Consider the following 25,978-nt stretch of genomic DNA (forward strand, 5'->3'; position numbering starts at 1 on the left):
CAGTTTATCGTAATTTTCTTCAAGTGGTTGCGAGAAATGAGACATGCGCTTTCGACGATTTTCAAGGGAACTGAAAAAACTCCGAGAAGATGGGAAATTTTGCGTTAATAGAATTCGTATTATAATTAAAAAAAAATGTCTAGAGAAATTTGTTATTGTTCTATTTGAATAGTAATTTTTTATGATGAAATAAATTATGTGTACATTTGTTTATTGTTCGGTATAGAAATTACGTACTGGGTGTCCAATTAAGACGAGAGCTATCTCTATAAGAACATCAAACTGAATACACTGCCCGACACGCGTCTGGCAGTGTGAGTGTTGGTGTAGTGGTGGTGTAAACAGTGTACTTAATATGAATATCGCCAACGGTTCCAGAAATTCCAGCTTAATAAGAGAGTCAAGACTTGGTTTGAAATAATTATTGTATAAAGTATGGAGGGTGGAGAGAAATAGAACAATTTATATAAACAAATATTATTAGTGAGAAAACAACGAAATGAAATCACTCTAGGTGCACCTTTTCTCGTAATTTATTTGAGGTTATATTTTGAAATTGACATATTTCAATTCTTCTACAATTGCTATAATCGTACCAAACTCTAACGCCATTTTGGATTAGTTTTGGAACTGTCATTTGTCATATACAGGACACTTTTTCAACTTTTGTTGCATATAAGCATAAAGTAGTCGATAAGAAATAAAAAAAATTATTTTTAAGTTCATAAAATGACCTCCAGAGTGTAATAGCAATTTTCATTTAAACCTCGCCACTTTATTTTTTATTTTTCAAAACAAAGTCACTTGGTTTTGAAGGTAACCTTTCTAAATTTGTGGTGAAGTTACATCACTCTGTATATTATTTTATTAGTTCACTGAACAACACCGCATAATTATGGTGATTTATACGTTATAGTCCATTCGTTTTTTTTTCTTTTCCGTCCCCTTTTAAATATGTAATAATTTATATGAAAATCCGTGTCAAGATAATAACTTTTCGAAATGAATATAAAGCAGTGGCGTTTATTAGGTTCTTTGAATAACTCTCTAGCTTTGAGTTTTAATTATTTTACTTCCAGAAGTTTGAGCAAACGCAGTTGATAAGAAGACGTACAGCTTTTGTAGATAGTTTCGAGGGGGTCGAATATACGCAGTCAACAGAAAGACAGATGACGTTATGTCAATTATTTGGACGTGCTCGTCCATACGTCGTTAATAGGAAGACATATCGAGTTGTTTTTGTAATTTTGAGGAGATCGAACATTCGCAGTTAATAGTAAGACATATGGCGTTGTATTTATGGTTCCCAGAGGTTTAGGAATTTGAAAGACATGGAGTTGTGTCAAAATTGTCTCAATTCTCAAACTAATGGTTCAAATTGAATGAAATTTGATATGTACCGTGTTTCTACAATGCTTTTTTGATTACTGATAATTATGCTTCTAGTTTTATTCAAAAAATGATGATACGGCCGTGTCGTTTAGTTTTACTCGACTTAACGGTTATGGAGGGTAAAGCAAATCCACTTATAACTAATAATTATAATTAATATGTCGTAAATAATCGATAATTTATTGTGTTTTTTTTTCTGATAGTTCAATTGGTCTTTTATAACCATAAGCTGTACAGAACAATAAAACAAGTTTGGACTGGTCAAAAACCTTGTGTATTAAAGGTTACATAGTCGTATCATGAGATCTATAAATATTTATCTGACAATGAAAGTTCAAAGAATCTCTTTCCAACCAATTCCACCGAAGATTTCATGTGTTTTCATGTATCAAGTTGTGTATTTTCAACAGTTTAGTCTAGTTTCCACTTGCAAGATGCAGTTTGCAATCTGTTGGGAACGCCGAAAATTGGGTCCTCTAATAGTTAATAAAGAAACATTATTTTAGATCATTCACAGACCAAAATTTATGTGAAAGTGTTGATGACACAATGAAGTTAGTTAGAAGTATGTTTGGTATTGGGAAATGTACCATTTATCGAGTTTTTGAGAAGAGAAAAACCCAAATTTCCAAATGAAAATCATTCGAGAGAAAGACTTCGAAAGAAAATACAAACGTTCTTATTTAGAAAAGAATTTCCGACAGTAGACAAAGTTCTTACCACGTTTCGAAATGATAAGGATTATCCTGAACTGAGTCGAAGAAAACTAAGGAAACTTTCGAAGGGAATAGATTATTGATGGAAAAAGCATTCCAGGTAGTCTATTTTAATAGAAAGAAACGGTATTGCAGTATGAAGAAGAAATTAGCTTAGGAACCTGAAAACTGCAAAAACACAATTAATCATACGATTAAAGAAGAAAAGAAAATGTGGAATGTGGAGTTTTTATATCAAATTGAACAAGTGGTTGTGGAAAAATAATAAAGTTTAGTAATTATAAGCAGGTTAATTGGGTGAAAATATAAGTGGGCACCCGATATACTAATTATTGGTCTATGACTTAATTCGTGCAGTTTGATAAGAGATGGCGGAACTTGTATAATACTATATCGTTACGATATTACCAACCTGCGCTGGAAAAATACTGTTATTGTACGTCTTTTCAGTAGATGTCATTCATTTGAATCGTTAACAACAATCATTTTTTTTTTCACTCAAATATGTCGAACTTTGTTCCAGGAAAAGTGTTTTTGCGAAAAGTTCTTCTTCATTACTTTAATATGAAGAAGAATGCTGACGATAATCATCGTATTTTGGTAGAAGTTTTTGGTGAACATGCTCTAGCTGAGGGAACGTACCAAAATTCGTTTGCACGATTTAAAAGTGGTAATTTTGGCTTGGACAACGATAAACGTCCTAGGCAGCCAAAAAAGTTTGAAGATGAAGAACTAGAAACATTACTCGATGAAGATTGTTGCCAAACACAAGAAAAGCACGCAGAATCTTTGGGTGTCACTCAAGCAGCCATTTCAAAACGTTTAAAAGCAGCTGGATATATTCAAAAGCAAGGAAATTGGGTTCCACATGAACTCAAGCCGAGAGACGTCGAAAGGCGGTTTTGCATGTCCGACATGCTGCTGGAACGCCACATTTTTGCATCGGATTGTTACTGGTGATGAAAAATGGATCCATTACGATAGCCCCAAGCCCAAAAAATCATATGTGAAATCCGGCCAACTAGCCAATTCAACGGCAAAGCCGAATATCCATCGCGCGAAGGTAATGCTTTCTATTTGGTGGGATCTGATGGGTGTGCTGTATTATGAGCTGCTAAATCCGGGTAAAACCATCAATGGAGAATGCTACCGAGCACAATTAATCCGTTTGAAAAGAGCAGTAGCCGAAAAACGACCAGACACAAGGTAATAATTTTCCATCATGACAACGCTCGGCCCCACGTTGCTATTCCGGTTAAGAACTATTCGGAAAATATTGAAAGGGAAGTTTTACCTCACCCACCTTATAGCCTAGACCTTGCCCCTTCTGACTACCATTTGTTCCGGTCGATTCAGAACGCCCTCACTGGAATACGGTTCACATCAGAGCAAGATATCAATAATTTTGAAAAAAAGCCGCACGTATTAAGTTATAGATTACAATGTTTATATAAATGTTATTTCATATGAAAATGATCGAGGTAAACGGATGCTTCATCATTTATTACTCCCTCAATCATAAAAATATACTATAGTTTGCATCATCTTCATGAGTATCCATCATTAATTTCGAACCCCGTCCCTTTGCGATTACAAACATGTCCCAATATTTTTCTACACTTTTTTTTCCACCATTTCCCGCTTTATTTAACCCTGCACTGTGAACTTTTAAGATCATAAAAGTTATAATCCAATAACACTAACAGGTTAATTGGAATTTCTGGAACCGTTGGTGGTGTTCGTACCAAACACACTGTTCACACTACATCTACACTCACTATTACACTGCGTGACGCGCGTTTCGACAACCAAATTATCGCCTTCATAGACTGGAGGTTAGCTCAGATAAACGCGCCTCAAACAGTGTAATTGTGAGTGTAGATGTAGTGGTAGTACAAGGTGGCGCAAAAAGAACGCAAGAACTAGTTTGATTCGCTTTATTTTGATTATATACAAAATGGAGTCACATAAATACAATGTTTAGATTATCCAATTTATGATTTTGTGCATTGGAAAATCGATATGAACTGTTTGTAGTGAACTGATCTCTTTTAGAAAATTAATTCAAACAAATGGCGTCCTTCTACGTCTATATACATCAAAAGTCTTTTTTCGAAGTTTTCCAATCATCGTTCAGGATACGCTACTTGCTGCGAGCGTCGAAGCAAGTTAAGAGTTGGAGCGCGCCGCCTGGTGGAGAGAACTTTGAAGAACCGACGCTCCAATTCTGTCGACATTTTGTGGAATTCGCGGCGTGCGAGGAAGACCAAACGATTTCCGCTTTATAACTGATCCAGATTCAATACTTTTGAAGAAAACGCGAAGAACCATGGTCCGCTGCGTCATTGCTACTAAAACTGGACGCCCTAACCTACAAAACAACTAGCTCAACTGAAATTCATGCGTTTTGTTGCGCCACCCATTATAATAATTGTCCTCAGTATGACACTAGAAGGTACTATTATTTTTGATCTTATTTGTATCTAGGAGGTAATTGTTGTCGCCAAAACTCTTGTCGCTCTGTCAAATAATCAACGGTATCTTTAATACATCGTTCGATGGAATCATTCTTCTGTTTAAACTTGCATTTAATATCTGGATTATTCATTAGATGATCTAAATATTCTTTATCTACTTCCAATTCTCGCAGAAGTCTGGTTTTCTTCGACGCGTAACTCCCGACGGAGGTGCTTTTACCACTTCCTTTACTCGTTCTACCTTAAAAATGAAAATTAAACTAAAAACTGGGAAATCCAACGGATTCAATTTCAGAAGAGAAAACTTTTATTTTCTAGGAAATTATAACCTCCGTAGTTATTTAGAGTTATTACTTTTCACAAGGTCACTGTGTACAATTAAGAACAAATCTTAGTTATCAAATCCTTAATCCTCTAACAAATTCTTATCTAAAAATGCCACGTCAACATTTATATGAGAATCTGCATTTTAACAGGTCTTGATATCATACAGTTTCATCAAAAAAATTCTGAAAGATTCAGATCTGGTGATCCAGATGGTTTAATCAAGTCCTCGTGCTAAAGTAATGAAGCTGCAAATCGTGGATTGTTTTCTATATGGGCTCTAGGGCAAGACACCATTTCAATCAATGCAAACAGGGGACGCCCACAAGGGGGAGTCGTATCCCCACTTGACGGAGCTCGATTTACTTTGCCAAGGACATAGTTCGAAGAGGTCTCAACTATACAAAAATGTAGTGTAATGTAGTCAATTCGAACAATTTCCTTCACTAGGAGGAAAAAATTCAATCTCGAGCCCATCTGGGATATCTGGGACTCACATAAGACTGGAACAAACATTCTTCTGTGGTATCAGCTACAGAGCAATGGAAAAATGAGGTAGATAGCAGCAAAACCAACTATTAGGACAACCTCCAAGGGCTGGGACAAGCAAAAACTCTTCTGGGAAATTATATCCAGAGTAGATCTGCAGAAAAATTTGTCAATACTGACAGGAGTTTTATCGGGGCACTGTCGTCTCAACAAACACCTGAAGATGCTAGCAGATAAACTTGAAACTTCTATCTATATTCTCTCAAAGTGTGTAACATTAAAAAGCTCCAGAGCACTACACCTGGTAACGTATGAAATAGAAGACGAAGATCTCTGGAAATTAAAGCCATCCAACATTCTAGACTTTTTGATTGATTGATGAATCAGTTGGAAATACTGGGTTCTCAAGTATGGCAGCAAGAAAATGGGACATAATAGATCCTTTGGGTCGCAGTGTATACGAGACCCCAAATCCATACATACAAGGGTTCGTGGCTCCCCCACCTGTCCGCGATGCCTCTCAGTGTCCGTTTTGCAGCAATCATAGATCAAGTGGGAGATACGCGTTTCTCCATGTAAGGAAGTTTGTTAGATTTGTACGTGGTTTATTTAATAATATTAGTTAGTTATTCTCATTGTTAGTTGTAAACCACGTAGCCCGGTCTAAAGGGACATACCATGCTGATCCACGTGACGGAGGTCAGTACAAAGATACTTAAATTTTCTCAGATGAAATTTTGTTCAAGTGAATGATTTTATTTGGTAATTGAATTACAATTTTTTCAAGAAGAATCATGAATACATTGTTAAAAAATTAATTGACTGTTAATAAATTAATTTATTCACTTAGTTACTTACGTTTATTAACAATTAAATAATATTTATTATTAGCTAACAAATATTTATTAATAAATTTTATTTTATGGATGAACTAAATATTTATCAAGTCGTACGATACATTTGAAAATTATTCATTAAGCATTAGTTAAGTAACTTGTATCAAATATCGATGAATTTTCGTATCAATATTTTTATCAACTTTTAAATATCTGTTATTTTATACAGGGTGGTCCAACGAAAAGTTTGCATCTAGCTTTTTTCTTTTTTTTTGTAATTAAATTCAAAAATGCTCGGATACGTCGATTTTGCTTTTGAGGGGGACACATTTTAAACACATTTTAAAGAGGGGTCGACTGATACATCATTTGAAAGGGCACAAAATTGTCTTTCTAATGATACCTTATTTGTTGAATTTTACTAAAACAGTTAATACGAAAACGGCTTTAAAGATATTAAGCCGATAATTTTGGTATTAGTGAAAAATACAAAAATGTTTCAATTATTATGAGTGAAAACAACTGCAATCGTTAGTACATTCCAATGTTTATTATTTTTAACATGCTTTATAAGAAAAATAAACTAGTCGTTAAATTGATTTATTAAAACCTTACATTAACAAATGTTGAAAATTGATTCTATACTATAATACAGATTTAGTTAAAATGGACTCGGGCTTCGTGGCAAAGCATTTATTTCTTAAGTATCCCCAAAGAAAAAAGTTTGAAGGCGATAAATCCGGTGACTTGGCAGGCCATTCAATTGGACCCCTCCTTCCAATCCACCGTCTAGGAAACCGGTCATCTAAGAACTGTCTTACAGGAGCCACATAGTGCGGAGATACTCCATCTTGCTGAAAATGAAGCCGATCTGCAGTATGATTTTGGTCATCTTCAATTATTTGTGTTATTAAAGGATCAATTGTTCTGGAATGGAATAAATCATTTTGTGCCGCGAAATTAAAATAACTTGAAAAGCAACCAAAATTTTTCAATGAAGAAACTGAAATAAACTGTAAATTCTTTTCCTACACGTTTCCTGCAGTTTTCATTTCACCAAAAAAAAACGGAAACTATCAGTGAGGAATTTAGTTCTGATAAATAATGTCGTGTTTTTGAAAACCCATTTGTAGTTGTTTTCGCTCGTAATAATTAAAACTTATTTGTATTTTTCGTTAATACCAAAATTATCGGCTTAATGTATTTAAAGCCGTTTTCGCATTAACTGTTTTAGTAAAATTCAACAAATAGGTATCATTAGAAAGACAATTTTGTGCCCTTTGAAATAATATATCAGTCCCTCTTTCTATTTGAAATTTCAGGGTTGTTACTCACCCCCGCTAGTGGGTTAAAGGCGCAGATCGAATAATATATTTAAAATGTACCCCCCTCAAAAGCATAATTACAAAAAAAGAGAAAAACTAGGTTCAAACTTTCCGTTGGATCACCCTGTATACTATTTAGTGGTTTGATGAGGAAGATGTCCTCATAACGATGGTTTATACAAAGTAGATATCCCAATAATTAATAATTTAATAATAATTTAGCTAAAACCACCATTTGAGTCTTATTGTTAAATACTTAATACCAAAAATTCGGGGGTGAGTAAATAACGTAAAAATAATGCTGTCACACAAAAAAAATTTTTTCATACGACCCCTAATTTCTGAGTTGTAGACCTTTAGAGAATATACCTGCATTTGATGTAAGATTTGGCTTCTGGTAACTCTTCAGAAGCCATTGCAGAAACTTTCTCGTTGGTCACACATTTCTTAAAATATCTCAAAGTACATACAAAGTATTCAATTTTTTCAAGCACAATAGCCATGAAATTTCTAGGTCTAGAATAAGCGTATAACCTCAAACATATTTTTTTTGTATTTAATATGTTTATTCAACATCTTTTATCTGGTTTAATTTACTGTTTATAACGTTAACAATATTCTTCCAAAGGTTCAAAGGGCAAGCATCTATTCAGTGGCTAATGCCTTCGGTGATGGTCTAGCGAAGTAACAATGATCAAAGCGACGTTGCCACGTTGTTTAAAGAATAATTTCTTATAAAAATATAACATTTGAGGCGTAAACAGTAGGTACTTACTGTCGTTTCTCTTTTCCTCTTCATTTACAGATGTCAAAGATTTGTTTATACCTTTGAATGTAGCGAAACTACCAATTGCGTTTTCGATGGCGTTTTGAGCTTTTTGTACACCTAATTTGAAGCCTTCGTGATCTGGTCTAACGTGCAATCCCCTATGATAAAACACCAAACTCAATTCAAAATCTCCCAAATAATATAAAGCTTCGGCTTTTTGGTAAATAGCTTTAATGAAGTTCTTGTCGATTTTTAAAGCCAGTTCCGCGTCTTCCAACGCGTTTTTTGGTTGACCAAGTAGAATGTAGCACTTACTTCTTGCGACAAGAGCGTTCTTTTCGTTGGGATTTAATTCTAAAGCCTGAAAATAATTGAACTAACAAGTTAACACGTTGACAGACAAACTCGATAGGATACATATACGACATGGCAGCTGATACACGTGGTCAATACTTTTAAGGTACACAACGTAAAGTAAAAAAAAATGGATGGATTTAAATTTGGAGCCTAAAGCGTGGGCAGACAATCCCTTCATGGTATCCGAAACCTTCTGTAGTTTCAGCTACAGAACAATGGGAAAAGTGCACTGGAAAAGAAGGTAGTTAGGATGAAAACCAATTATTGGGACAACCTGCAGTGGCTGGGACAGGTAAAGACTGTTCTGGAAAACTATAACCAGAGTATATCTGTTGAATGTATCAATCTAAGTAAGAATAATCTACGTTTACTAATAGGGGTTCTGTCGCCTCAACAAACACCTGAAGATTCTAGACCTAGCAGATAATGCGACATGCAGGTTTTGTTGCACAAAGGACAAGATCTAAATCCACATTCTCTCGAAGTGTGAAGCACTAAGAAACGCCAGAGAAATACTCCTGGCTGCGTATGAAATAGAAGACGAAGTTTCTTTGCGATTAAAGCCATCCAACATTTTCGACTTTTTAAAAAGAGTGGAATTGATGAATCAGTTGGAAAGACTGGGTTCTCAGGTATCAAGTATCATGGAGCTCTTGCAATCTAATTTTTTTCGAAACTGGTTGAGCGAAGTAACATTGGGTTGTACATTAGGATGTTCAGAGAAGCTTTAAAAGTGAAAAAAAAAACAAGATAAAGCAACAAACATTGTGAAAACCAAATTTATTTTTATAGTAAAAGAAACCTATTATTATAGGTTTTATCACATTTGATTGTTCCAAATTAGAAGGTTATTGCATTCAGAAAGGTCATATTCATTCAGTTCGCCGCTAATATTGGCATTGTTTGGTACTACGAGAGTTACTAGTTAAGTTTTGTGATTGACAAATCAAAAAAATAAAGATGACCCACCGTTCAAATAGTTATTTGTATGTCAAGGACTGAAAGTGCTACTTTGTTGGACGAGTCTGAAAATTGAGCAACAGACGAGCCCAACAATTTCAGACGCGGCGTACACAACATTTTTTCGACGACGCATAAGAATATAACAAGAAATCTATTATATTTTTTCTGGTTTAGCGATAGGCAAATGAAAAAATATATCGATAAATATCGATACGATATTTATCGATATCGATTTATGCAGAATAGAAAATATCGATATTTTGATTTATCGATATTTTTATTTCTAAAAAATTATCAAATTATTCGAACGTTAAAAAATATGAACACACATTTAATTTTTTCAGTTTTATTTATTAATTAAGTCTTTCAGCCTGTCAGGCTTCCTCTGTATCAAATATTTTAAAGCTATTTCATATGGAACTGGTGTGAAATGGCGACGATTCACCCAAAATTCTATCGGGTTTGATTTTCGCTCGATTAATGGTTGGTCAAAATATTCGATAATAATTTCTACTCTATTTGAACTAAGTGTTATTAATATTTCATGCCTACACCAAATAGTCGACGAACTAGCTTCTTGTGATGCTTGAGCTGATCTTAGATCTGGAGATTGTTGTCCTCTTGGCTATGCTCTGAGCTATCTCATTGCTGAGTCTTGAAATAACACTAGAGACACCAATTGGAAACATGAAATGAAGATGTTTAAACCGTGGATCTAATATAGTCGCCCCCGAGAGAAAAGAATTTTTTTTCTCAAGGGGAACGAGTTTTTCTTCGACTTTTTGAGTAATACCTCTAACAATTTCTCCTAGAGTGATCGATGATAGTGTTGATTGATTAGTAACTTGATGAAGTAAAGGCCTAAGAGGAGTAGTAAGGTCTCGAATTACTTTAAGCTGCGAAGTTGACACCATATCAGGCGTATTCTTGTTAGTTTGGCTTTTAGTGACTAAAATTTTAGATATAATTTCCGACAATTTAACAAACTGTTCCAGTATATCTAAGCACGAGTTCCATCTAGTACTGACTGCCTGAGTTAATGTCAAAACTTCGCGTTATTTTTTGCCTGAAGCTTGTTGTTCCGCTCTGAAGCATTTACAGATTGTTTAAAAATGTAAAAATACTTTTAACGTGACCATAAGTGCTGAAAATGCGGGAATTTCCTTCAGTACCCCATCAACAATCAAGGTTCAAACAATGAGCTAAACAGGTAAAATATTACGATATTAAGTGGAATACAAAATTAGTATAAAATATTATGAAGGTCTTAAAAAAATATAGATTTTGAAACTCGAAAATAAATATCGACTATCGATAATTCAAGATAAAAAAATCGATTATTTTTCGAAAAATATCGATTGTTTAATATATCCATATTGTATGCCCTGGTTAAAGTTTTTGATTTTTTGCAGTGTACCCTTTGTAATTGATGATGTTTTATTTTTCATCATCATTAATTGTTATTCATTAATTTAGACAAAACTTCGGATACAACAAATAATTTCAGAAAATTAAAAATTTAAGGTTATGCATAATCATCGAAGTGAAACTGTCAACTGTCAACATTGAAGTGGCTAGAGTCACATTTAATGAAGTTAAAGTTGTCTACTCCAGAACGTCCCGAAAGTGTTTTGCAGTACGGAACTGTCACTTTCACTACATGGAACACTCAAAACGCAACTTTCTCTATGCAAACGAACAACTTTCATTTGGCGTCGTCTAAAAAACGTTTTTGATTGAACTGATGAGTGACAGCTCACACTATCGTGATGGAAGATGGTTCATCTTCTACGACTGGTTTGACTGATTTTTGCAAAAACTTCTGGTGTACCATTCAGATGTGACAATTCTACGTTGTTCTAATGGAAAGATGTCGAAATGTTCAGTTATTTCGAAAACATAGACAACCATTTGTTTCGTTGGCGAACAACTTTTGTTAGATTCGGCTTGAAAGACCCATACAGTCGATTATTGTTTTGTTTTGGATTCATATGCATGATTCGTCGCCTGTCACTACCTTTTGAGGCACTCAAAACTTAAATAGTAGACATTTTCCTTTTTATTTTTCAGTGGTATGTTCCGAGTTGTTTATACAAGTCATTAATCTCTTCATTATCACTGTTGTCGTAGTCCATGGTGCATTGGTGTATTCAAATTTTAAAACTGACGTTATATAAAACGCTGCTTTGAATAGAACATCTCGTGAGTAAAATAACATTTTTTACAATAACATTCATTATATTTTAATTCAACTATGATCAAAAATAAAAAATATAAAACGCTCTCATTGGTTAAAATCTTCGTTTTTGATTGGTCTAGAGGTGCGTCATTCGATTCTTGATTTAATCGAATGACTTTCGAAAGTCAATATTTCGTTGATTTACGCGGAGTTAGAAGTTAAGCGACGATATCAAAAAAACGTGAGAAACTAAATAGCTGATATAAAAAAGAATTGTCCACGTGATTCAGTCAGAATATGTCAGAACCAATGTCAAAACTATTCTCAAATAAAAGATTACCAAAAACATTTGTCATTTCGTCACAAATTCTTTCAAATATGCACGTTTTTTTAAAAATATGTCTTCATTTATCACCAAATTCAGTTTGGTTATCTTATTATGGTTTCTATTCAAGATATGGCAACACTAATATGAATACGTCAAATCTGACATTGTCATCAGAACGGGTTGTCATTTGAGTTGTTCACAGATGAAGCTGGTATACCAGAAATCATCGATGCTGTGCGTAAACTTATATTGACATATATCGTCATGTGATATACCGTGAGATTGAAGCATATTTAGCTATAAAAAAATATTTATTAGCGTTGGATTCCGCATAATTTGACAATCGCTCAAGAAAAGTTCGTGTCAATTGGTACAAGGAACAAATTCAATCTCGGTGCTTCAAAACCCGTCAATAAGATCATGACAGGTGACGAATCTATGCATATGAAGCCGAAACTAAACAACAATCGACTGTATAAGTCTTTCAAGGCGAGCCAAATCCAACAAAAGAGAGCAGAAGACGAATCATTCTCCACCACGACAATGCGAGCTCTCACACTTCAAATAAAAACGTTTTTGAATAGTCAAAACATAGAATTTATTTCTATTTGTCTATTTCGAAACTTGAGTAGCAATCATATGTCAAGTTAGGTTAGGTTAGGTTAAAATGATCGCTGCCATTTTGTGAAACTTGCATGCATCTTAACCTAACCTAACCTAACTTAACATAGAATCGCCTAGTATATATCCAAGGATAGTTTTGCCGCAAAGATATTTGCTTAATTAGTCCATTAGGACCGTACTGTTTCACCTGCAATAAATCTACTATATATATCCATACAAAATAACCATAAACTAAATTAGTTTTAGCCTCGCATGTCTCAATTTCCGTAATATAAATTTGAAAGCATGCACGTTTTTAAAAACAGACAATATTGAAAAAAGAAATGATCGAGTTTGATCAATAATCGAGAAAATGCACTTTTTATTATTTATTGTATTTATTCTAGTTTCCATTTGTTAGTATTTCTTTGATTAAATTGTGGTTATAGTCAATCCAAAGTCAATATCTTCTACTACCATTGACGTACATATATTTTTTATAATTTTTAAAATTATGAAATAATTTTCTCTAAATAATTCTCATTAAACCAGTCAATCTGGAAAAAATTGTATGCTTAGCAAAAACGACCGAGAAGAATATGCTTTTCTTGGGATCTTGTAATACGAGGGTATGCGTAAATGTAAAACATTTAATCAGACCAATTAATGTCTTGATATCAGTACCAAAAGTGTAAATGCAGGCTATTTTAATACAAAAGAAATTAGTTAAAGACATAGATGATAAAATAATATATGTGGGGAGAAGAAGATAAATATAAATAAAGATAGAACAAAAAATAGAGAGAGAAAAAATGTAGAGAAAGGCAGAGCAGTACAGAGAGAGACAAACAGAAAATTAGGAAAATACATATAGAAAGAGAGGGAGAGAGATACAGAAAGGGTGGAGTAGAAAACAAATAATTTTTTTTATTTTCCTAATGTTTCTGTAATTAGTAGAATATTGTGGTATTATAAGAATTCAAAAATAGAAATCTAATCAATATAACAGCAAATTGGAATTTTTTTTAAATAATTAAAAAAATGTGTGATGGTATATAAATAGAGATAAAGAAATAGATAGACATAGAGATAGATAGAGATAGAATAGAAAATTAGATTGTGGAATAAAGAGAACCTTAAAGGCATAGTGAAGTAAACAAAGAGAGATATATTTTGATGTAAAGAGAGATGGATAGTCAGAGAGAGATATAAAAAGGAACAAAAAAGACAAAGAAATAGACAGAGAGGAGGACTATAGAAATATATCGAGGAATAATCAAAGGGAGAGAAAGACAGACATAAGTAATGGAATATATTTAGGTAGAGAGAGTGAAACAGAGGAAACGGGGAGAATCCTTGACATGTTTTTTCTTAGAACAAGAATGTATGCGAGTAGAACTGATGCCCAAATATGTCTCAATCTCACGGAATATTACAGGATGATCTTGCAATATGAGTTTACGTACAACACTAATGTGGCAAAATAGCCGATTTTGGACGTTCTTCACAAAATCAATCCTGCAGCTACGTTTGAATCGGAAAACCAGCAAAACACAGTAGGGTGCTTCATAACCCAAAAACGAAGCGAAGTCATCAATTTTTCACTTTCAACTTTTTGTTTTTCAAATTTTAATTCCCAGTTTTTGTTATAGATATATGTATAACCCTAATACATCTTTTATGAATGAGATTTTTTCCCAATAAAATCATATTATTTGTAAATTCCGAAATATCTAGTTGTTTGACGATTTATACAAAAATAAATAATGTCTGAGAGTATCTTGTACATTATTCACCTAACATCGGGTGCAGGGTATAGGCAACCATGATTAAACTTAAGTATACTGTGTTGTATAATACAAGTAACTTAATGTAAAGAACGATTAATGTTTAATACAAGAATTGATATTCGGGGTGAACGTACAATTGATTTAAAACAATTTATAGAAAATTATAGTTGTTATTTAGAAAAATATAAAATAACAAATAAAGATAAAGTACCCCTTCTTAACTGAAAAAGTGACTGGATAAAAGAGATGAATATTTCGCAAATACATGGATTGGTTATTATATCTTCAATAGAATATACACGGAAAAGTTGTGATGGTATGAAATCTTATTACTAAAGTTATTACTAAAAGCACAAATATTTGATTTTAAATCAATGAAAGTTAATTTTAGCGTATAGGCAACCACCATCAAGGTTACCAGAATATTTAGATTTGTTTTATTTATGGAGGGTACCCTCTATAGTTTTATTATTCAAATAAAGGAAGAAAAATTATGAGAAAAAAATAAAATACGGAATATACGGGGCTAATATCCTTGGCGTTACTTTTAATGGATGTAAAACAAATCAATAAGAAAGTACGGCTTTGTATGTGAAAAAAGAAAAAAAATGGAACAAATTCAAAATTATATATATTGTGCTTGTGATTTTTAAGTTTTATTTTTACTGGAAGTCCAAATATTTGATTTAAAACTAAACTTGAACATTATTGAGGAAAAATTAAGTGCAGTGTATAGGCAACCCCTATCATAGATGTATTTGGAGTTGTATAATACAAGGTTACCAAAACCTTCAGATTTTTTTTATTTATGGAGGGGCCCTCCATAGTTTTATTATTCAATTAAGTGAAAAAGAATTATATATAAAAGATGAAATACGAAGTATACGGGGTTAATATCCTTGCCACTACTTTTAATGGATGTAAAACAAATCGGTAAGAAAGTACAGCTCTATTTAGAAAAAAGGTAAAAAAACAAAATAAATTCAAAATTATATACATTGTGCTTGAGATTTTGAAGTTTTATTTTTACTAGAAGCACAAATATTTGATTTAAAACTAAACTTGAACAATATTCAACCAAAATCAAGTGCAGTGTATAGGCAACCACCATGATATCTACGTATTTCGATTTGTATAACACATGTAAACATAACCTTATGATTTGTTTATTTATTTAAATCATTGGGAAAATTTAGAAAACAACTAGGAGGAATAATTAAATACATTCTAGCTAAATTTATTAGAAAACTATGGAAATTACTTAGAATCATGCCGCTTGACATGATGCAATACACTGTGCAATCTAATATTTCGTGATAAAAAACATTTCTAGGGAGGAATCCAGTTACTTTTGGTTTAACAACTAACTTATCCGCCAGGCTCCAAAACAAAGGCAACAGCAGATATACTTATTAACAGTGAACAACTTTTTCACTTCGTTACTTAGTTTTGTTATCATAATTTTTAAACCGCTCACAAAATAATGATTCAAATTGTAGGTAATATATTAACTTAATTCACTTATTGAATTTTTTTTAGTGACAGCCATTATTCAATGACAAGAAACACGCGACGTGCAATATTCATCTATGGAATATTTTCACCTCGTAAGAAATTGCATGCACGTTGTCTTGCACCATGTCAAGCGGCCTTAAAAAACGAAAATAAAACTCGGCATTCTATAACTTATAAATTGACAGGGATAAGAAAATGTATCATATATGTAATATTCCTGTATGGACAGTTAGTATGGAAAAAAACGTCCCTACGTTACGGTGCCGACAATATTCGTTTTTCCTCTCCTTCGAGACACTTTATATATACTACGCATGCTTGAGATTGCGCAGAACCGAACTGGAACCTCGGAGGATAGAGAAATCGTTGCCATTCTGTCTTCCTTAGTCGGAACAACTTTCCCAAAGAATAAAAAAAAAATAATTACTTGAATAAAATGGAAAAATTTTCAATAATCGATAAAGATAATTGAGAACAAACGATTTCTGAATCAAGATTAAATCGTTCCTTTATTATTTATTCAGAAATTAAACTGACAGGAACATTTCACGTGTCGTTGATTTCATTTTTAATATTTTTTTTGCATTAAATAATTTTGTTACTGAAGGGTGAATTCGCCAATATAAAATAGGACTTAGAAAGTGAATTTGTTAATTGAAACTTCTCTAAATTTCAATTTTAAATTCAATTTGTTCTACAATTGGATATAAAGGCGTTTTTCTGAAATACCGTACCCTCAATTGATGATACAAAAACTTTGTAAATAGAAGGATAAATTGGGCAAATCAATCTATATACTTTATTTATACACAATTAGGTTTCATATTAACAGAAAAAAATGTCAAACCTTAGAAATAAAGCCGATAGCAATCCGTATGTCTCCTCTGCACATCTCGTAATTTCCTAAAGCCAAAAACGTTCCGGGTTCCGCTTCTTCGGGAATTTGTAGAGCTTTCGAACGATCTTGTTTTCTTTTCAATCTCAAAGAATGTTTGATATCTTTAGAACCAAGATTCACGGCCGCTGCACGATCTTTATCACAATAAATTTCTTCATATTTCGGACCGTTGCGTCGCCTTCTTCTTCTACCTTTCTTCTTTGATTCTTCCACGAATTGTTTCGATAACTTTTTCGTTGTTTCGTCAGGTATTGTCTGTTTGCTTTTCGTGTCTGTTTCTAGAGGTGAATAGCTTCATTGATCGGTACAATTTTTCAAAAAAATGTGATGAAATATAATTTAATGATGTGATATTTTGACTTAATTAAAAATAGCAAAGAATTAAAAGTATGACTAAAGTGGAGAAACTTCAAACAACACACTTAAAAGAAGAGAGCTATGAAATAATAATAAAATTAAAGGAAGACAATATGTTGACAAAGGCCACCAGGATAAAGCACGAAATGAAGAAGTAGACAACACTCTCCGAGCAGAACCCTCACGAGATACCATATTAATAACGAATTGAACGAATCGCTAAAGAATCAAATGGAGTCTTTCTGAAGAAACACTACAAGCCTAAGTTTGAAGAACTTCTCGTGTTGCCTAGAAAAGACATGAAGTAGCTGATCTCTTGACAGGCCACTTCCTCAACAAGACTATGGGCATGGCAGAGGACGATAACTGCAGATTCTGCGAGCAAGCCATGGAAAATTGCCTTCCCATTTCGCTACAATGCTTAAGTTCCTTGAAGGAGTTGTACCAGCACTTGGGGAAGTGGGATATAAAAACCCCAACTCCTTTGGGTGGACTTTGGAAGTAAAACTATAATTTTTAGTACAAAATATCTTCTAGATATAGGTGCTGAGTTGCTGTGAAGACTATGGGCATGGCAGAGGACGATAACTGCAGATTCTGTGAGCAAGCCATGGAAAATTCCCTTCCCATTTCGCTACAATGCTTAAGTTCCTTGAAGGAGTTGTACCAGCACTTGGGGAAGTGGGATATAAAAACCCCAACTCCTTTGGGTGGACTTTGGAAGTAGAACTATAATTTGTAGTACAAAATATCTTCTAGATATAGGTGCTGAGTTGCTGTGAAGACTATGGGCATGGCAGAGGACGATAACTGCAGATTCTGCGAGCAAGCCATGGAAAATTCCCTTCCCATTTCGCTACAATGCTTAAGTTCCTTGAAGGAGTTGTACCAGCACTTGGGGAAGTGGGATATAAAAACCCCAACTCCTTTGGGTGGACTTTGGAAGTAAAACTATAATTTTTAGTACAAAATATCTTCTAGATATAGGTGCTGAGTTGCTGTGAAGACTATGGGCATGGCAGAGGACGATAACTGCAGATTCTGCGAGCAAGCCATGGAAAATTTCCTTCCCATTTCGCTACAATGCTTAAGTTTCTTGAAGGAGTTGTACCAGCACTTGGGGAAGTGGGATATAAAAACCCCAACTCCTTTGGGTGGACTTTGGAAGTAGAACTATAATTTGTAGTACAAAATATCTTCTAGATATAGGTGCTGAGTTGCTGTGAAGACTATGGGCATGGCAGAGGACGATAACTGCAGATTCTGCGAGCAAGCCATGGAAAATTTCCTTCCCATTTCGCTACAATGCTTAAGTTCCTTGAAGGAGTTGTACCAGCACTTGGGGAAGTGGGATATAAAAACCCCAACTCCTTTGGGTGGACTTTGGAAGTAGAACTATAATTTGTAGTACAAAATATCTTCTAGATATAGGTGCTGAGTTGCTGTGAAGACTATGGGCATGGCAGAGGACGATAACTGCAGATTCTGCGAGCAAGCCATGGAAAATTTCCTTCCCATTTCGCTACAATGCTTAAGTTCCTTGAAGGAGTTGTACCAGCACTTGGGGAAGTGGGATATAAAAACCCCAACTCCTTTGGGTGGACTTTGGAAGTAGAACTATAATTTGTAGTACAAAATATCTTCTAGATATAGGTGCTGAGTTGCTGTGAAGACTATGGGCATGGCAGAGGACGATAACTGCAGATTCTGCGAGCAAGCCATGGAAAATTTCCTTCCCATTTCGCTACAATGCTTAAGTTCCTTGAAGGAGTTGTACCAGCACTTGGGGAAGTGGGATATAAAAACCCCAACTCCTTTGGGTGGACTTTGGAAGTAGAACTATAATTTGTAGTACAAAATATCTTCTAGATATAGGTGCTGAGTTGCTGTGAAGACTATGGGCATGGCAGAGGACGATAACTGCAGATTCTGCGAGCAAGCCATGGAAAATTGCCTTCCCATTTCGCTACAATGCTTAAGTTCCTTGAAGGAGTTGTACCAGCACTTGGGGAAGTGGGATATAAAAACCCCAACTCCTTTGGGTGGACTTTGGAAGTAAAACTATAATTTTTAGTACAAAATATCTTCTAGATATAGGTGCTGAGTTGCTGTGAAGACTATGGGCATGGCAGAGGACGATAACTGCAGATTCTGTGAGCAAGCCATGGAAAATTCCCTTCCCATTTCGCTACAATGCTTAAGTTCCTTGAAGGAGTTGTACCAGCACTTGGGGAAGTGGGATATAAAAACCCCAACTCCTTTGGGTGGACTTTGGAAGTAGAACTATAATTTGTAGTACAAAATATCTTCTAGATATAGGTGCTGAGTTGCTGTGAAGACTATGGGCATGGCAGAGGACGATAACTGCAGATTCTGCGAGCAAGCCATGGAAAATTTCCTTCCCATTTCGCTACAATGCTTAAGTTCCTTGAAGGAGTTGTACCAGCACTTGGGGAAGTGGGATATAAAAACCCCAACTCCTTTGGGTGGACTTTGGAAGTAGAACTATAATTTGTAGTACAAAATATCTTCTAGATATAGGTGCTGAGTTGCTGTGAAGACTATGGGCATGGCAGAGGACGATAACTGCAGATTCTGCGAGCAAGCCATGGAAAATTTCCTTCCCATTTCGCTACAATGCTTAAGTTCCTTGAAGGAGTTGTACCAGCACTTGGGGAAGTGGGATATAAAAACCCCAACTCCTTTGGGTGGACTTTGGAAGTAGAACTATAATTTGTAGTACAAAATATCTTCTAGATATAGGTGCTGAGTTGCTGTGAAGACTATGGGCATGGCAGAGGACGATAACTGCAGATTCTGCGAGCAAGCCATGGAAAATTTCCTTCCCATTTCGCTACAATGCTTAAGTTCCTTGAAGGAGTTGTACCAGCACTTGGGGAAGTGGGATATAAAAACCCCAACTCCTTTGGGTGGACTTTGGAAGTAAAACTATAATTTTTAGTACAAAATATCTTCTAGATATAGGTGCTGAGTTGCTGTGAAGACTATGGGCATGGCAGAGGACGATAACTGCAGATTCTGTGAGCAAGCCATGGAAAATTCCCTTCCCATTTCGCTACAATGCTTAAGTTCCTTGAAGGAGTTGTACCAGCACTTGGGGAAGTGGGATATAAAAACCCCAACTCCTTTGGGTGGACTTTGGAAGTAGAACTATAATTTGTAGTACAAAATATCTTCTAGATATAGGTGCTGAGTTGCTGTGAAGACTATGGGCATGGCAGAGGACGATAACTGCAGATTCTGCGAGCAAGCCATGGAAAATTTCCTTCCCATTTCGCTACAATGCTTAAGTTCCTTGAAGGAGTTGTACCAGCACTTGGGGAAGTGGGATATAAAAACCCCAACTCCTTTGGGTGGACTTTGGAAGTAGAACTATAATTTGTAGTACAAAATATCTTCTAGATATAGGTGCTGAGTTGCTGTGAAGACTATGGGCATGGCAGAGGACGATAACTGCAGATTCTGTGAGCAAGCCATGGAAAATTCCCTTCCCATTTCGCTACAATGCTTAAGTTCCTTGAAGGAGTTGTACCAGCACTTGGGGAAGTGGGATATAAAAACCCCAACTCCTTTGGGTGGACTTTGGAAGTAGAACTATAATTTGTAGTACAAAATATCTTCTAGATATAGGTGCTGAGTTGCTGTGAACAATCTACTGTGAATCCAGAGTGTTATATGCAGATATTAAACGACTTCCCGTGTTTTAACTGCGAAACTTTAATGGTTATAACCAAGGAACTTGGTTCCAGCTGAACGGAGCAACTTGAGATACGTCCAATAGATCTCTACCACTAGTGAAATGTTCCCAGGTAATTTGATCTCTCGGGAGAGGTGACATGTGTTGGCTTTCACGCAGTGTCCCGATTTAACATCAATGGACTTTTCCCCGAGGGGTTATGTCAATCTAAAGTTTATTCTAACAAACCGTAACTGAATTTTTTTCAATAAACTATTTTTCTAAATGCAAACTTTATTTTAAAATAGCTTGAGCCAATAGGAAGAAAACGATGGGTTTAAGTAATAGCGAAGACGCTGTAGTAGCAAAGAACAAAAATATCGAAATCAATAATGAAAGAAGGCACAAAAGTATGCCTAAAAGTTAATATTGAGTACGCGAAGTATATGAAACGTAGAGAGAAAAGGCAAAATAAAAAGTGGAAAATGTGGTAAAGCTCCAGTATCTATGTGTAATAATAATGAACGATGTAGATATAACACAAGTAGTAAGAGAGAAGATACAAACAGCGAATAGAAAACGTATAATATACAAAACAACAATAAAGCCCATCATGATTTATGTTCCAGAAACTATGACTACGACAAAGACTGGATTGAAATCGTGCTAAGAAAATGACGTAAGTAGAAGAACAAATTAAGAAATAGAAAAAGAGAATTTTGGTGAATTTGGTGGAATAAACGCAGGGCGAGAAAGGAAAATCATGGTCGTGATGATTAGATGAGGTTTGGAAAGAATATGAGTGAGAAAACTGGAACCAAATGGCTATGGATAGACAGAAATGGAGAGGGATTGTTAACGAGCTGAAGATATACCACAACGTATAACTGGGAACTACCCAACAAATATAATAAAATTTTGTTGTTGAGGTTACCTCAAAAACGTAAAGTTTGTATTGGAAATGTTAGTGTTTTAAGGAGTAGGAATATTAATAGCAACCTTCATGATTCTACGGTATCTGACGTGCCTCAAGACTTCGTTTATTACAATTTCGTCGAATTCTATTTCTGATTTAATAACATTTAAACCACTAATGTTTCCAACTACGCAATTAATTCATATCGAAATCACCTGATGTACTGATGAAACGGAATTTTCCATGCGCCTTTGCATGCAAGTTTGGAATTGTTAATTCCACATATGCCAATCCTTTATAATTGATTTGCGATTGAAGAGGATTTGCATGCTATAAACGCATTCTATTAACTTTACGTAAACTATTTATCGTTCAAATTCTTATAGACACAATTCGTTTTAGACATTTCTAGTTATTTGAGGGTAATTAATTTACATTCATTTATACCCGCTGTTTTAGCTTCTCAGAATTTACCGGTTTGTCTTAGAATTGTTTGTTTTCAAGTACTCATATGAGAAGAAGTACAAAGAATTGAGATCTAGAAATTTAGGTGGCTTTTCGATAGTTCCAGTAGCTTCTCAACGTTGTTTTGGAATGAAAGTAGCCAAAAAGGCTATTTAGAGGTAACTTATCCACGCTAAAGTTACGTTTAGATCCTCCGTACGTAATAGACATCTAAAAAAATGGTTTAATCCACCTCCGACAGCAAAGCTATGAGATCATTGCCTTGTAACTTTTTTTATTAATTAAGGTATTTTAACTGTACAAATCCTCGAGGAAGTAGCGTCAAAAAGCATCACATATATACATAGTCCAAATAAGGAAGACCTCAAAGAATGTCCTAAGACGTCGTCAGATTTCTTTGTTGCTGACTTTCCTTACTGCTTCTAAGCTTTTATTGGAAGTATCTAAATATCCCCTTCTTTTCATTGGGGTAGTAGAAAAAACACTCATAGTAGATTTATTACCACTAAAAATTACTTTAAAGCTATGAAGTTATACAAACAACAAATCCTGCTAATCTTCATGGATTGTTAGATACTTCAAAAGGTGGCGACTCCTCTTACATTATTATTTTTCTTTTTGATGACTCCACTGCTAGTCATGGTCAAATTTTTCCGATCGAACTCTATATCTTGGTCCTGATGTATCAAGAAACTTACATTGGATGTCTCAAGCTGATCTTCTGATGGAGAATCTTCCGGTTATTCTCGACAATGCACCCCAATGCTTTAGATACGTATGAAGCTGTACAAACAACAAATCCTGCTAATCTTCATGGATTGTTAGATACTTCAAAAGGTGGCGACTCCTCTTACATTATTATTTTTCTTTTTGATGACTCCACTGCTAGTCATGGTCAAATTTTTCCGATCGAACTCTATATCTTGGTCCTGATGTATCAAGAAACTTACATTGGATGTCTCAAGCTGATCTTCTGATGGAGAATCTTCCGGTTATTCTCGACAATGCATCCCAATGCTTTAGATACGTATGAAGCTGTACAAACAACAAATCCTGCTAATCTTCATGGATTGTTAGATACTTCAAAAGGTGGCGACTCCTCTTACATTATTATTTTTCTTTTTGATGACTCCACTGCTAGTCATGGTCAAATTTTTCCGATCGAACTCTATATCTTGGTCCTGATGTATCAAGAAACTTACATTGGATGTCTCAAGCTGATCTTCTGATGGAGAATCTTCCGGTTATTCTCGACAATGCACCCCAATGCTTTAGATACGTATGAAGCTGTACAAACAACAAATCCTGCTAATCTTCATGGATTGTTAGATACTTCAAAATGTGGTGACTCCTCTTACATTATTATTTTTCTTTTTGATGACTCCACTGCTAGTCATGGTCAAATTTTTCCGATCGAACTCTATATCTTGGTCCTGATGTATCAAGAAACTTACATTGGATGTCTCAAGCTGATCTTCTGATGGAGAATCTTCCGGTTATTCTCGACAATGCACCCCAATGCTTTAGATACGTATGAAGCTGTACAAACAACAAATCCTGCTAATCTTCATGGATTGTTAGATACTTCAAAAGGTGGCGACTCCTCTTACATTATTATTTTTCTTTTTGATGACTCCACTGCTAGTCATGGTCAAATTTTTCCGATCGAACTCTATATCTTGGTCCTGATGTATCAAGAAACTTACATTGGATGTCTCAAGCTGATCTTCTGATGGAGAATCTTCCGGTTATTCTCGACAATGCATCCCAATGCTTTAGATACGTATGAAGCTGTACAAACAACAAATCCTGCTAATCTTCATGGATTGTTAGATACTTCAAAAGGTGGCGACTCCTCTTACATTATTATTTTTCTTTTTGATGACTCCACTGCTAGTCATGGTCAAATTTTTCCGATCGAACTCTATATCTTGGTCCTGATGTATCAAGAAACTTACATTGGATGTCTCAAGCTGATCTTCTGATGGAGAATCTTCCGGTTATTCTCGACAATGCACCCCAATGCTTTAGATACGTATGAAGCTGTACAAACAACAAATCCTGCTAATCTTCATGGATTGTTAGATACTTCAAAATGTGGTGACTCCTCTTACATTATTATTTTTCTTTTTGATGACTCCACTGCTAGTCATGGTCAAATTTTTCCGATCGAACTCTATATCTTGGTCCTGATGTATCAAGAAACTTACATTGGATGTCTCAAGCTGATCTTCTGATGGAGAATCTTCCGGTTATTCTCGACAATGCACCCCAATGCTTTAGATACGTATGAAGTTATACAAACAACAAATCCTGCTAATCTTCATGGATTGTTAGATACTTCAAAAGGTGGCGACTCCTCTTACATTATTATTTTTCTTTTTGATGACTCCACTGCTAGTCATGGTCAAATTTTTCCGATCGAACTCTATATCTTGGTCCTGATGTATCAAGAAACGTTCAATGGATGTCTCAAGCTGATCTTCTGATGGAGAATCTTCCGGTTATTCATGACAATACACCCCAACGCTATAGATACGTACAGTCTGATGTGAATAAGGATGATCCAGCTTACACTTCAGCTCCACCTTGGACTTTTTTTAATGACTCCTATCAGTCGTTCTCTTGTTTCCCTTATTTTGTCAGGTAAGTATTAGATATGGTCCTTGAACGTCAGTTTTTGGTCCAGGAAACTTTTAACTTTTGGTCTTAGTAGTCTAGGTTATTTCTTCTTCTTCTCACGTTATCTTCACGTATATTCCTGTTCGATTTAAAATACCTTCTCAACATTCATGCTGATTCGTTTCTTTATAGACCAGTCGCCAATTTGGTTCATGGTTTCTTGAAGTCTTTAGTACTTCTGGTGGTGATGTCTGTTTCTTTTCTTTTAGCGGGCCATCAACTTGTAATTTGGGTAAAAACTGTCCTTGATTATTCTGTTTTTGGCGCTCCATTACTGCCTGAATCCGACCGATGGATTCTGTTTACTTTCTCGGTTATATCGCATAGATGAGGAGGATATGGAAGAACATGGAGAACCGCAGGTATGTGGAAAATTCAGTGTTGTACGCTATAGTGTGAGATAACATGGTGTTGAGGGTATAAATGGATAAACAGTTGTGTGTATGGTTATTGTTGTAAACTAAAAGGTGTTTCTGCAAAAAAATGACTAATTTGAATATTTGAGATTATAGTTAGAGCTATTGACGATGATTCAAGTACCAGAAACGCCTACTAGTAATAAATAAAGTTAGTGTTTGCATCAAAAGTACATTTCATCACAATTTTTTTATATAAAAAAGCGATAATATAATTTTACCTTCTGTTTTTTGAACTTCATCTTTTTCTTCGGCTTCGTTTTCTGATAAATCATTTTCTGTAACGTTGACTCTAACGAAACTTTGTAATAGTTCCGTTTCACGTGTTATACTCAATCGTTTTTCAGCATAAGTTTTCATAAATTCGCTCATGATTACTACTAACGAATTTAATAAAGAAAACCAACGGTCAACGCGAAATTTTTTCAATTTTTAGAGCACAAAGTAATGGGAATTTTACTGCGAAAATAACACTTTATACGTT

General features: G+C 34.8%; 1 protein-coding gene across 1 annotated transcript; it reads right to left on the bottom strand.

Annotated features, from left to right (window-relative positions):
* Positions 1–4,119: 4,119 nt before the first annotated feature.
* On the bottom strand, positions 4,120–25,964 carry LOC130449746 (outer dynein arm-docking complex subunit 4). The gene is made up of 4 exons (XM_056787735.1): positions 25,716–25,964; positions 16,911–17,239; positions 8,331–8,689; positions 4,120–4,822 (listed from the first exon to the last, which is right to left on the bottom strand). Exons 1-4 carry the CDS (start codon positions 25,864–25,866, stop codon positions 4,582–4,584), a joined length of 1,080 nt encoding a protein of 359 aa, XP_056643713.1. The 5' UTR covers positions 25,867–25,964; the 3' UTR covers positions 4,120–4,581.
* Between the last annotated feature and the right edge of the window lie 14 nt (positions 25,965–25,978).

This window comes from Diorhabda sublineata, chromosome 10, assembly GCF_026230105.1.
Source record: "Diorhabda sublineata isolate icDioSubl1.1 chromosome 10, icDioSubl1.1, whole genome shotgun sequence".
NCBI classification, from domain to species: domain Eukaryota; kingdom Metazoa; phylum Arthropoda; class Insecta; order Coleoptera; family Chrysomelidae; genus Diorhabda; species Diorhabda sublineata.